We start from the raw sequence: 14,656 nt of genomic DNA on the forward strand, positions 1-14,656 counted from the left end.
CCCCAAGCCCCTCATTAGATTTCACCTTCATTTCTTCCTATTTAGAAGCCTTTCAAGTTAGCGGAGTTTGAAAATCAGCAGGGCAGGTTGAATTACTGGCAAATGTTGACTTAATCTGTGACACAGAATGTGAAGTACCTCAACATGCTAATGTGATATACTGCCACAGTAAATTGAAAGCTGCTTTAAAAAATGAATTTATGGAGCAAGAGACTGAACTAAACTGTACTGTAATTTTTTACAGATTGCATTTATTTTAAAAACTTAATTTTGTTGCCCTTATTTCATTTTTAATGGGTGTTAGCTTAGAACATTGGGATTATACCTCTACATTGTTGGAAAATGATATACTTCAAAGCTTTTTACACTCATCAGGATAATTTGTAAGAATATCAACTTTAGCAGAATGCCAACATTTATGCTGAGTGGAGAGTGCTGATTGGCAGATGAATTCTGATGGAGGCATGCTATAGAGCTTGCAGTTAATAATAATTGACGAATCTTTGAATTTTGAAGATGACCAGTTAATTGGCTTGAGGAATGAACCAGGAAATGGCGTACACCTGTTTCAACTCCACAGAGTAATATCTATCTGTGCTGTTTACGTATGCAAAGAACCGAGCCCTGTTTATTTATTTATGGAACTTTCACTAGATAAATGCCAACCTGCAAGGCCAACTGACACTCCCAAAGTGACCGTCAGTGAACGTCATCAAAATTTTGGCTGGCTCGTCATGGTTAATAAATTGTCTCTTGCTGATTGTAATTAGTGATCTGCTGTTACTATTTCTCTTTTCCAACATTTTCTTATAAATGGGCAAAGGAGCAAAGAGGCTGTAAAATGTGTAGGACACGTAATGCTGCTTAGCTGTTTTTTATTTGAAAAGAAACTTGATACAATGCTTTTATGCAATGTCTGATGCCTTTGAAACTAACCCTACGTATTTTGAGATATGGTTGTCCAACACATTTTTCTGGAACTAATTGTAGCATGTGTTTATGATTGAAAAATAGTATTTTCACAATGGATAATGTTGAGAAATGGCATACATCTCTGAAAAGAAGGAGGTGTCAATATTTTCCCAGTGTGCTATCTGATGCTGCATTAATCTAGTGTTCCATTTTATTTGCTACTTGTTTGAAATGCACTTCTATTTTGAAAAGAGGAGGTCTGGAACAGCACGCAAGCCATGAAGGTTTCCTGCTTAAACCGATCTCCAAATGGTTGCTAGTGCCAGTGATGTCAACTTTATAATTAACACTCGAGGCAATGATGCATCCATTTAGTTTGAGACCAATTGTTGCAATGTTTTTTTTGTCACTGCGCAGTCTCTAAAAAGGATTGCTTGTGGGCTGCCTGAATGATATCATCTCAATTGCAAGGCCACATGCGTAGATTTGAGGGTTTGTTGGTTTAAAGGGCATATTTTTAGTTCTCCCGTCATCCTGCAATGACTTGTTGATAAAATTTTTGCCTTTTGAATTGTAGAGGCCTAAATTTATCCTTTAGTCAATTTGCGAATTGTTAAAACTGTCCATTTCTTCTAAAACCTGTGGTTACACTTTTGTTTCTGCAGCTTGTATCCAGAAAAGGTCTCAGTCGCTCTTTGTTCACTGCTACAAAAAAATGGTTCAGTGGGAGTAAGGTGCCAGAGAAAACCTTAAATGAGCTTAAAAATGCCAGCAGTATATTGTAAGTATTTTTTGCAAAAATTCTTGGTTTGAATTTTAAAAAAACTACAAATTATATCATTATGTAAATTCAAAACTTTATAGTGAAAGGAAGAGTTTAGAATTGGCTTTTTATTGCTTTAATTTGAGGTTCTGTTGGAACAAGTATTTTGTGATTAAAATTAGCAATGACTTAAAATGCAAAGGATACCAAAGAGGGATGGAGACCAATTTTGTTACATCAGGGAAATAAATTGAAGGGTCACCGGCTTCAATGAGGTTGTGGGGAGGAAATGAAAATGACAAGTTTGGCTGGAAAGACATCTTCCATTTTAAGAAAAAAGTACAGCCAAGTTGGCGAAGATTGATTTTAATTTTCAGGTTGAATCTTTATGATGATCTGTTCAAAATTAGCTATGTTGTATGCCAAGGTGATAAAGAATAACTATTATAGGCTTAAATTTACTTTCTTTATGAAATTGAGATGAGTTTTCCAGTGCTAACCATATAATCTGCGTTTTGGGTATGTTTGAGTACACTGATTTGGTTCTGAATCAAAACTGAGCCACCTTCCTGGGGAATGAGAGAGCCTTGTTTTCACAAGTGAAGAAAGAAATGCTCCAAACTGGTGTACCTGTGGAACGCTTTAAATTACCACAGCTGAATTTGACACTTGCAGCAATCTGGCGTGCTGAGTTTTGGTTGCTGACTTTGGATTCTGTTTGATCTTCATCAGGTATCCACCGGAAGCTCCAGAGCTGCAGATAAGAAAAATGGCTGATCTCTGTTTCCTGGTTCAGCATTATGACCTGGCTTACAGCTGCTACCATACAGCAAAGAAAGATTTCCTCAACGATCAAGCAATGCTGTATGCTGCAGGGGCATTGGTTAGTTCTTAATTACCCAAATGATTTAACCATTAGGTTATGATACTAAAAACATTGGATAACTGAATGTTGAGAATATGTACCATGTTTTGAATATTACATATTGAATGTATCTCCATACTAAAAGGTACAGGTTGATTTTAAGGATTTAGTATATCTGTGCCTCATGTCTCTCTTTCTCAGCTTCTCTTCATCCTGGTCTTGGCGCCCCCCCCCCCCTACAAAAAATCAGTATCTCTGTGCAGCAGCCATGTGTTTAGCAAATACTTCTGCCAAACTATTGCATTTCCTTTTTGCTTTTAAAAGAAAGTTACAGCTAAAGTCGCTCAGTGGTTTTAACCCATGGTGTCGCGGTAACTACTAGCAGATTTCAGTGGGATTGAGCAGCTGTATTTTTCATGTTTACAACTTAAAGTTCGTCCAGCTTGAAGCCATAAGCAAGCAGATTTAGTGAATAAACAAAAACAAAGTCGAAGCCATGACAATATAAGTGCTTAACTTCCCACGAAAGAGAACTGAACCATCTGAGTTATGGCGATCTGCAGCACAGATAAAGGCCTCTCAACCCATCACATTCATGCTGATCAAAAGCAACCACCTAGTGTCATCCAGTTTTCCGGTACTTGGCCCATAATCTTGTCTGCCTTGTTTTTTGTAAAGGCATGTTTAAATACTGCTTAAAATGCTATGAGGATTTCTACTTCCCTTGCAGGCAGTGTTCCAGATTCCCACCACAGAGTGAAAAGGTTTCTAGCCCCATCTCCTCTAAACCTTCTCCTTTGATATTCAATGGCATTATTGTAGCACACCAGCAGTTGTCATTGACTGAAATCTAGACTCGACCAGGTGTATAGAGAGTCTGAGAATTCTGCAGTGGTTAATTTGCTTCCTCTTTCCCCAGTGCCTGTGCTCCCTCTACAAGGTACAAGTCAGGAGTATGAAAGAAACTTATTGTCTTGCCTGGGTGTGTGCAGCTCAGATGTCAAGCTCGACACCATCCAGGATTAAACCCGCTCGTCTGGCACCACACCCCCAAACATTCATTCCCTCCACTGATGCACAGTAGTAGCAGCAGTGTGAACCACAGTAACTCATCAAAGCTCCTTCAACAGCACGTTTCAAATCTGTGACCTCTCTTGTCTAGAATGACAAGGGCAGCTGATGCACGGGATTACCACCCTAAAGTTCCCTTCCATGCCATCCTGACTTAGAAACACATTGCCATTCCTTCAGTATCACCTGGGTCAAAATCCTGGCACTGACTACACCCCCAACTTCAGAGATTCAGAGGGATAACTCATCATCATCTTAAGCAATTGAGATGGGTAACAAATGCTGGTCTAACTGACAATGTAGGTGTTACACAAGAATTTTAAAAAGTGCCTGGTTGGACTCATTTGCCTATTGGATAACACTTTGGAAGAATTCCAATATAAGATGTAAAGAATTATGAAATAGTAAAGCACTAGGAGGCCAACTGATAGCTCAAGCATGTGCCAGCTCTTTTTGAAGACACAGCCAGGTCATGTCTCTGCAATTCTTCAGGTACTTTTTCAGATTACCCTCGAAAGCAACTATTGAATTGGTTGCCACATATTGGACCTTCCAAGCCCTTTGTAGATCCTTTTACTGTTTTTAGTCGTAGTAAAGGTGCATCCAGTCCTGGATGAACACTTAATCAATATTACAAATGTCGTGCCGTCTTAAAGCAAATGTTGCCTAAACTTCTTGTATTCTTATGACACCTTCAGTTCTAAAATGAGGTATATGTTCTACAATCTTGCGCTGAAAAAAATTTCTTAATTAGTATTCTTGATCTGTTGAATTGATAATGTGTTCATTTCTCCTTCATTATCCTGCTGTCCAAAAGATGGAAACTCTGGAAGCTGTTTGTTCATTAATTTGCTTAATTTGGTCCTCTTCATTCAGAAATCAACTTTGGGCAACTTCTAGATGCCCTGTGATATTCCTGTATCATCTTGCTAATCTGGAGATTAAACTGAAGTCACTAGTTCAAATGTGACTTTACTTAGCTGAGTTACCCTTCTGATTTATATTGAGGCTATTGCTCTGCATCTTTAATCTTATTTGCTCAAAACAGTGAAGTAAGGTTTTAACAAAGTCCTTTTTTATTGGCTTTTTAAACTGCTGCTGTAGTTTAGCATTAATTAACTATTTTGAAATTCTTTTGTATTTTCTTGTCCTTTTGATCTGTTTGAATTGCTTTGTTTCTTAACTCATCTCCTTGAGCCCATCTGATTTGGCTAACCACTTCAAACTACTTGTCATCTTTGAGCTGTTCACAAAGTGATGAGACTTGAGTATTTATAAAAACAGAACAAGTCAATTCAGGAATTAAAATACTAGATTCAATTTAGGGCATGTTTTTAAGCCACATCAGGGACCATTGATTTGATGAAATGGTGGAAGTTGGTACGTACAATTGTGCAGTTACTCAAAGATTTCAATGACGTGCATGTATATTTAAGGATGCCATAGATGAGTAAAAATGAATGGAGCTGAAGGAATAATTGTAGCAAATAAAATCTTTAAAGGAAGAAGTGGCAAGAGTTTTAAGTCAGCTCGAATAATTGTTGGGGCTTGGGGACAGAAACCAGTTCCAACCCAACAAAAGGAACTGTAAGAACTTTGCTGCCATATCTTATGTACATTCGGAAAAGCAGAATTGTTAAAGCAAGAGGAATTTAGAGGAAAGCCAGAAAGTAGCCAGGTTTTAAAAATATTTGCATTGATTTTGGTTCCAGAGAATAACCCTCTAAATTCATTCATGGGACGTGGGTTTCATTGGCGAGGTTAACACATGGTCAATTCTGAATTGACCGCAGGGCAGTTGAGTCAACTACGTTGCTGTGGGTCCAAAGTGATATGTTGACCAGATGAGGTAGAATGGCAGTTTCTTTCCCTAAAGGATGTTAGTGAGCCAGGTGAGTTTTTCCAACAATCAACCAATGGGTGGTCATCATTAGACTCTAATTCCAGGTATTTTATTGAATTCACATTCTACTATCTGCCATCGCATGATTCGAACCTGCGTCCCCAGAAGGTTACCTGGGTCTTTGGATTAATAGTCTACTGGTACTACCATGAGGCCAATGCCTCCCCGTATCCAATATCTCTTCAAATCTTTGTGATCTGTGTATAACTGAAGTTGTCCTTTAGCTCTGATTTCAGTCAGGTGCCTTGAGCTTGCATATTGTGATTACTTGTAATTTTGAGGAGAATCCTACAGAGACAGATATTTCTCTGTTTCAATTCCTTGGTTTTTAAAACCAACCTTGTGGAGGTCAAATCAAGAGCTTCGAGAGCAGTGGAGTAATCTCTACTATCAAGTCATCAAAATGCCACTTGCTTTTTTCCAATACTTACCTAACTCCAATCTTCCTCCTTCACAACCTGAGGTAGCGTATTCTAGTCCTCAACCATTCACTGCTTTTTCTGTATTTTAAAAAAAACTCATCATTGTTAGTTCTAGTGTCTGTCATCTTTTCATCTTAACTTAGAACATAGAACAATACAGCACAGAACAGGCCCTTTGGCTGTCCGTGTTGAGCCAACCTATGAACTAATCTAAGCCCCCCCCCCCCCACTATCCCATCATCATCCATATGCTTTCCCAAGGACTGTTTAAGTGCCCCTAATGTGGCTGAGTTAACTACATTGGCAGGCAGGGTGTTCGAGGCCCTTACCGTTCTCCTGAGTAAAGAACCTGCCTCTGACATCTGCCTGAAATTGATCACTCCTCAATTTGTAGCTATGCCTCCTCGTACAAGCTGATGTCATCGTCCTTGGAAAAAGACTCTGTCCACCCTATCTAACCCTCTGATCATCTAACAATCTGATTCTTGCCCCTGCTACTAAAGGGAGCAGTTTCTTGCTACTTACTCTGTTTAGACCCATTGTAATTTTGACTTAGTAATTTTGTCTGAGTAAGAGTAACCTGCAGCTTCTCCAACATGTCAGCATAACCAAGTCTCTCATGCAAGAAACCATTCTGGTACATTATATTTTTTCTGTTCCCTCTATAGTAGTTCTGTACAGTCTAGTCATATTTACCTTTTGCCAACTCCCCATCTCCACGAAAGAAAACAAAAGTGCAACAGAAAGGAATTTGCGTCTTATGTTGGGCAGCACTCTGGATTGTAAGCCTGTTGCCTTTGGTTGTCAAACATAAGCATGTAAATAGTTTTGTGCATTTTCCCCTGTACAGCAACACCTGAGAGAACGTGAAAACTTTTTGGAAGGATACACAAGTATGTCTTGTGGGTCTTATTCTGTTTTAGGTTCATTGCACAGAACTTAGGATCATAGAATCCTTCCAGAATGGACATAGGTCATTTGACTCCACACTTACCCTCTGAAGACCATCCCACCCAGACCTTCCTGAAATCTTTCTCTGTATTTGCCATGGCTCATCCACCGAGCCTGCATGTCTTTGGACAGTGGAAGGAATCTGGAGCTCCTAGAAGAAACCCATGCAGACATGGAGAGAACGTACAAACTCCACACAAGTAGCTGCCGCAGGGTGGAATTGAACCTGGATCCCTGATGCTGAAAGGCAGTGGTACTAGCCACAGCTTCCATGCCACCTGTACCTCTCCTTGGATAGATGATTCTTGCTGTGGGTAGCAATCTGAATATTGTAACTGGCTGCCTAACTAATGCTCAGCATATCGGGTCTGCTGACTGTAGTGTGTTCTAGGAGATTGTACAGAATCTATGTGCCAGTGGTGACTCATGTCAGTCTTGCTTGTTTTTGAGATTGGCTTGCCTGTGTAGATGGGATCCCTGCCAGTTGTGTCCTGCTGGCCATGAAGATGGAGGAAACGTTTCTAACTCTTAACCTTGAAAAGGAGTGTTCAGCCATTTGAGTGCTGCCGGGTTCACCGTCCTCCAATTACTGTGTCCTCATGGTTTGACTGGTTAGGCACAGGTTCCTGGCTACAGCTTCCAGCGAATCCACATGACCTACTATGTGGCTTGCCCATTACTTCTGGACATGTGACAAATAGATAATTGGTAACATGTTAGAAAGGTGATGAACTTGACTTGTGTGTGAATTAGATTAGTGATGACACGTTACATAATTTGTCTTGCTTTCTGACCTACCTTGATCTTGGAGCAAGGCTTGTCTAAATGGCTGGTGTTGGATCTGGATGCAGTGGGTAACCAGGGTGTCTTGTCAGTAAAGCTGTGTGTTCCATAACATCAGTGCTGACCTGCCTTCAAGACCATTGGTTGTTAAGTTGCTCTCATCTGACATGGGGTAAATAACCTCTTTCTTGGATATGTCATTTGTTAGAAAGTTATTCTGGGTACTTAGGTGGGCCAGGATGGAATTGAATCTCATGTCTTGCATGGGATACCTTTTTTAAATACTTGCTTTGATCAATTTACCTTTTTTTGGAAGCTCTGGCATTTAGTCATTTTAGTTTTGCCTTTCTTTTGGAGAACACTGAATAGAATGTCTGATTTAGCGGTCATAAGTCATTCATGGTGGGACATTTGAACATTATTATTTTGAATATTGGAAAAATGTTTTTGTCCAAACTCTTTGTATTGCATTCATTAGAACACTCGCGAAGATACCAATATAAAGCGGAACAGCATTTTATGCTGTATACAATAAGTGGTAATTCATTGGCAAGGTAGAAATATTGCTCTGGAGAATGCTCCAGTTAGATTGACTGTAACTGCCACACTATTGTAAATTAATACTTGTCTGCTGCTCAGTCTGTAGGCCATATGATTCACTATTACTTGGGATGTATAGCAATGTATTCTTTTGTTTGTGGCAAGCAAGGTATTGACTGTATTGCTGTCCCGTGCGCTCAAGTCAGACAAGTGTGCAGTTTGTGATTCTGAGATGGGACAGCATTTGTTGATTGTGTGCTCAGAATACTTCTTAAATGCTTTAAGATTGTTGGACCCATACTGTGACAAGCCAGTGTATACTGGAAGCTACATGTTTGTAGACATGATCCTCTTGTTTTTGGATATAAAGAACATGTATACATTATACCTGGTTTCTGGTGAACCTTTGTGATAATGGTTGCAAAATGAAAAGCTTGAACCATGTCTTTCTCAACACTGCAACCAAACAACTGTAGTTGCCGAAATAATATTGATGTTACATGTGAGTTTTCTATTTAGTTATTTTTACTCCTTCTCAATGTATATCGGATATTACCTTTAAAACCCTAATTTTGAAGTATATATGTCAAGTTGCTTTGTAGAAATGCTGGATGTTATAGTACTACTTGAATAATGCCTTTTTTTTTGGTAATATTTTAACATCAAAGGAAATGGCAGCAGCATCGGTTTTTCTTCAGTCGGGAGCACAGAGGCAGTATCCCAGCCATTACATGGAGACAGCTATTCAGACGTACAAGGATCTCTGCAAGTATGTGGCATCTTGGTCAAGTCACTTGGGAATTAACACAAGTTGGAAAGGAAGTGGAATTTCTATACTGCTGATTTGTGGGTGTTTTAAGGCTAGGAGCCATTTGTGTTTGATGTGAAGCCCTTACTTCAGGAGAATGGGAGGAGGAGTTGGGGGCTTAAACAAATGTCAAAGAGGACTGATCTTGCAGAATGGGACTTCAGTTATTACATTGCACGCAGCTGACAAATTCATAACAAAGAGTTGACAATGAAGCAAATGGTTTTGAGGAATGTGACCTCTGCTGTGCTGAGAAAATGATGTGATTATAGTTGGGGAGAGATAGTAGGAACTGCTGATGCTGGAGAATCGGAGATGACACTTCGTGGAGACGGATGAACACAGCAGGTGAAGCAGCATCAGAGGAGCAGGAAAGCTTGCCGTTTTGGGGTCGGGACCCTTCTTCAGAAAAGATTTTCTGAAGAAGGGTCCCGACCTGAAATATCAAGCTTTCCTGCTCCTCTGATGCTGTTTGGCCTAGTTATAGTTAGTTTTGTTTTGTCATGAAATATGGTGGAATTACAGGCACTATAGATTTTTCAGGTAGCGGTGAATTGGTGTTGTTGATAATCTAAGTATATTCATAGACACAAATGCTTAATAGTAATAATGAGCCCATGTATTTAAGACTTCAGAGTCTATATAGGACCCATGCCAGTGGAAGGACATTGAATCTATGAAGGATGTAGATCAAATGCACGCAAGCTTCCTTATGGAAAGGAACATAAAATTTATTTGTGCACAGCCCAATGTGAAACTGAGGCTTCAATGAAAGATTCCATATTTAATTCCAAGTTTCGGTTGAGTTTGTTTTAATTATATGTTGCTGCAATGACCTCTATGCTCGTGGACTAATGAAGTAGAATTATTAGTTGGGGTTGCAGCTCTCAAACTCTCCAACCCTTTGTGTGAACTTGTAAATTTGAATTGGTTTGGAATTAGCTGATGTTGCTATGCACCTGACCCCTTGTCAAATGCCCTGTTTTTAGAGGCTCCTGTTTGACATAAGTTGATTGAATGAAGATTGCAATGAAAATTAGTTTTGGGTCATTTGAGTTTTACAGTGCATCAGTCCTTTGGGGAGAGAAGAGAGAATTTGGCATTTTTTTGTTCATTCATTGGAGGGGAGGATAAAACGTTAATTTAGGCCTTGGCTGTAGAAAAGGTTAGTGTTACATACTTGTGAACTCAAATTGAATAATTTGCTCGGGTAAGAAGTGTTCAAAATCAATGCAAAGCATGTTTTTGTCGTTAGTTGATTAAATAACTTATATTTTAATTTGTTTGAATAATTGGTAGACTGAATACAGTTACAATTAGGTCTAATGTTGTGGATGGGAGTGCTAGTGTGGAACTGCGTAAAATCTGCAGGCTGTTTGACTGACTGAACTGCTTATGGCAGTATTTATATTCTACAAGAGTCTACTTGCCCGAAACATTCAGCCCCAGCCATCACTTGCCTCTCTTTCTCCTACCTCATGTGTGTTTCAAGCTTCCCATTTAAAAGTGTAATTGCTGTTTTGGCTTCAAAGCCAACAGGCTCACTACTTCTTCCCATGACTTTTCTTCAGGATTCCAACCTGTTGAACTTCTCCTTGTAATTAAAAAAAAAATCTTCTTTTGGGTCTTCTGTCGCTTCCCCCAAATAAAGAACCCCATCCTAGTCAATCTTTTCAGTCATTACATCCTCATGTCATGTTCTTGTAAACCTTTCCTGTATTTTCACCTGTGCTTCAATACCCTCTGCAGGATGTGAGATATGACAAGTGTTATGTAACCAAGATACTATTTCAGTTTAACACTGGCTGTGTTTGTATCTTGTGGCCCCACTTATTTCATGATACCAGGAAAGATTGGAGAAATTGGGCTTACTCTCCTTGGAGCAGAGTGGATTGAGGTGTTCAAGATTATGAACAATTTTGACCAGATAGAGAAGGATTTTCTGTTCAGGGTTCTTATGAAGACTTGTAGCTTGGCTTGTGGGTGAGGTCGTTGACTTGCTTGCCGAGCTGGCAGGTTATTGTACAGATGTTTCATCACCGTGCTAGGTAACATCAGTGTGGCCTCTGAAACTTTGTTCTGCTCCACTTGGTGTTTATATGATCAGGCCTATTAAGTCAGATTGTGTCATTTCCAGTTCTGTTCTGCATGAGTTTGTATATAGGGTCTAATTCCATATGTTTGTGATTGTATTAAAAATACCTTGCAATGACTGCAACAAACATTTACCTTGGTCAGACTGGAAGGAACCTAGCCATCAGGGTATGTGAACGCCAGCTTATTAGCAAAACGACACAACAGACTTTCCCTTCTCTCAGTGCCCCCCCTGAAAATGATTGTCCCAATTAAACTGATGGCTATGTGACCATCCTAGTTCAAGCCAACACAGGAATTCCTAGAGGCCTGGTTTTTAACCCGTAATGCAATCAAAAAACATGGAATTAGACCCTATAAACAAACCCATGCAGAATAGAACTGGAAATGACAAGCTGACTTAACAGACCGGATCATAGGAATACCAAGTGGAGTAGAACAGCAAAGCTTCATTTGGAGGCCGCACTGATGATGTTACTTAGGATGGTGACAAAGTGTCTGTAGGATAACCAGCCAGCTCAGCGATCCAGCTAACAACCTCAAGGATTTTCTGTTTTCACTGGTTGGTGCGGAAGTAACTAGGGTTCAGAATTTCAAGTTTGTCAGTAAGAGAGCAAGTTGTGAGATAAGGAGAAACTTTTTACTCAGTTGTTAGGAATTGGAATGACCTGCTTGGAAGTGATAGAGGTAGATTTCCATGGGTTTCAAGCGAACCGGATATATGTTTGAAAGTTGTCTATTTGACAATAGAGGGCCACAGAACTGGAAAAATGCTCTAGCTGGGTAGCCCTTTTGACAGCCGCAACAGCCAAAGTGGGCTGAATGGTCTCTTGTATTATGAAGTTCTCTGATTCTCTGCATTTATTATCAATTTGTCTTGCTAATTTTAATAGTTTCTATTAACATTCCCATGTCATTTGCTCTTCTACCTCATTTAATTTTTTGTCTTCCAAGGAACATGTAACCCTTATTCTTCCTGCCAAAATGATACTGCAGCACACCACTTCCAAATTTCTCCAGCACGAGATCACCTTTGATTCCTACCCTCTGTTTTGCACAGTAGTTATTGTGCAATTCATTGAACGATTCATTCTGCTTCCTGCCCTCCTTCATAAATTTTTAATCTTTCTGTCATGAATTTTACTGAAATATTTGAACATGAATTGAAAAGGGCTTCATCTTAAGTGATATGGGAACTGCAGATGCTGGAGAATCCAAGACAATAAAGTGTGAAGCTGGATGAACACAGCAGGCCAAACAGCATCTCAGGAGCACAAAAGCTGACGTTTCAGGCCTAGACCCTCCTTCAGAGAGGGGGATGGGGTGAGGGTTCTGGAATAAATAGGGAGCGAGGGGGAGGCGGACCGAAGATGGAAAGAAAAGAAGATAGGTGGGGAGTTAGCGAGGGGATAGATCAGTCCAGGGAAGATGGTCAGGTCAAGGAGGCAGGATGAGGTAGTAGGTAGGAAATGGAGGTGCGGCTTGGGGTGGGAGGAAGGGATGGGTGAGAGGAAGAACAGGTTAGGGAGGCAAAGACAGGCTGAGCTGGTTTTGGGATAGACAATAGACAATAGGTGCTGAAGTAGGCCAGTCGGCCCTTCGAGCCAGCACCACCATTCATTATGATCATGGCTGATCTTCCACAATCAGTATCCTGTTCCTGCCTTATCCCCATAACCCTTGATTCCACTATCTTTAAGAGCTCTGTCTATCTCTTTCTTGAAAGCATCCAGAGAGTTGGCCTCCACTGCCTTCTGGGGCAGAGCATTCCATATCACCACCAATCTCTGGGTGAAGAAGTTTTTCCTTAAACTCTGTTCTAAATGGCCTACCCCTTATTTTTAAACTGTCCTCTGGTCCTGGACTCACGCATCAGCGGAAACATGCTTCCTGCCTCCGCAGTGTCTAATCCCTTAATAATCTTATGTCTCAATCAGATCCCCTCTCCTCCTTCTAAACTCAAGTGTATACAAGCCCAGTCGCTCCAATCTTTCAACATATGATAGTCCTGCCATTCTGGGAATTGACCTTGTGAACCTATGCTGCACTCCCTCAATAGCAAGAATGTCCTTCCTCAAGTTGGGAGACCAAAACTGCACACAATACTCCAGGTGCGGTCTCACCAGGGCCCTGTACAGCTGCAGAAGGACCTCTTTGCTCCTATACTCAATTCCTCTTGTGATGAAGGCCAGCATGTGATTAGCTTTCTTCACTACATGCTGTACCTGCATGCTTGCTTTCATTGACTGACTGATGTACAAGAACACCTAGATTCATTGTACTTCCCCTTTACCTAATTTGACTCCATTGAGATAGTAATCTGCCTTCCTGTTCTTGCCACCAAAGTGTATAACCCCACATTTATCCACATTAAACTGCAGTGGGGGAGGGGACGAGCTGGGCTGATTTTGGGATGCAGTCGGGAGAGGGGAAGAACTGGGCTGGTTTTGGGAATTCCATCCCCTATTCCCAATTCCTCCGCCGCATCTGCTCCCAGGATGAGGCATTCCACTCCCGCACATCCCGGATGTCCACGTTCTTCAAGGACCGCAACTTTCCCCCCGCAGTGGTCGAGAACGCCCTTGACCATGTCTCCCGCATTTTCCCGCAACACATCCCTCACACCCCGTCCCCGCCACAACCGCCTCAAGAGGATCCCCCTTGTTCTCACACACCACCCCACTAACCTCCGAATACAATGCATCATCCTCCAACAATTCTGCCCTCTACAATCCGACCCCACCACCCAAGCCATTTTTCCATCCCCACCCTTCTCTGCCTTCTGGAGAGACCACTCTCTCCACGACTCCCTTGTCCGCTCCACACTCCCCTCCAACCCCACCACACCTGGCACCTTCCCCTGCAACCGCAGGAAATGCTACACTTGCCCCCACGCCTTCTCCCTCACTCCCATCCCAGACCACAAGATGACCTTCCATATTAAGCAGAGGTTCACCTGCACATCTGCCAATGTCGTATACTGTATATGTTGTACGCGGTGTGACCCCCTCTACATTGGGGAAACCAAGCGGAGGCTTGGGGACCGCTTGGCAGAACACCTATGCTCGGTTTGCAATAAACAACTGCACCTCCCAATCGCGAAGCGTTTTAACTCCCCCTCCCATTCCTCAGACGACATGTCCATCATGGGCCTCCTGCAGTGCCACAATGATGCCACCCGAAGGTTGTAGGAACAGCAACTCATATTCTGCTTGGCCACCCTGCAGCCCAATGGTATCAGTGTGGACTTCACCAGTTTCAAAATCTCCCCCTCCCCAACTGCATTCCAAAACCAGCCCAGCCTGTCTCCGTTTCCCTAACCTGTTCTTCCTCTCACCCATCCCTTCCTCCCATCTCAAGCCACACCTCCATTTCCTACCTACTAACCTCATCCTGCCTCCTTGACCTGTCTGTCTTCCCTGGACTGACCGCTCCCCACCTATACTCTCCTCTCCACCTATCTTCTTTTCTCTCCATCGTCGGTCTGCCTCTACCCGCCGCGCCCCACCCTCCCTAATTATTCCAGAACCCCCTTCCCATCCCC

At 41.5% G+C, this 14,656-nt stretch overlaps 1 protein-coding gene across 2 annotated transcripts in view; it reads left to right on the forward strand.

Annotated features, from left to right (window-relative positions):
* Positions 1-14,656, forward strand: part of trappc8 (trafficking protein particle complex subunit 8) — a 150,107-nt gene that overhangs the window by 64,982 nt on the left and 70,469 nt on the right. For both annotated transcript variants that reach the window (XM_048529398.2, XM_048529399.2), the window contains 3 exons: positions 1,578-1,693; positions 2,408-2,558; positions 8,879-8,979. In XM_048529398.2, the coding sequence (XP_048385355.1) occupies positions 1,578-1,693; positions 2,408-2,558; positions 8,879-8,979 (368 nt within the window). The remainder of the gene's footprint in view (positions 1-1,577; positions 1,694-2,407; positions 2,559-8,878; positions 8,980-14,656) is intronic.

This window comes from Stegostoma tigrinum, chromosome 5, assembly GCF_030684315.1.
Source record: "Stegostoma tigrinum isolate sSteTig4 chromosome 5, sSteTig4.hap1, whole genome shotgun sequence".
Classification (NCBI taxonomy): domain Eukaryota; kingdom Metazoa; phylum Chordata; class Chondrichthyes; order Orectolobiformes; family Stegostomatidae; genus Stegostoma; species Stegostoma tigrinum.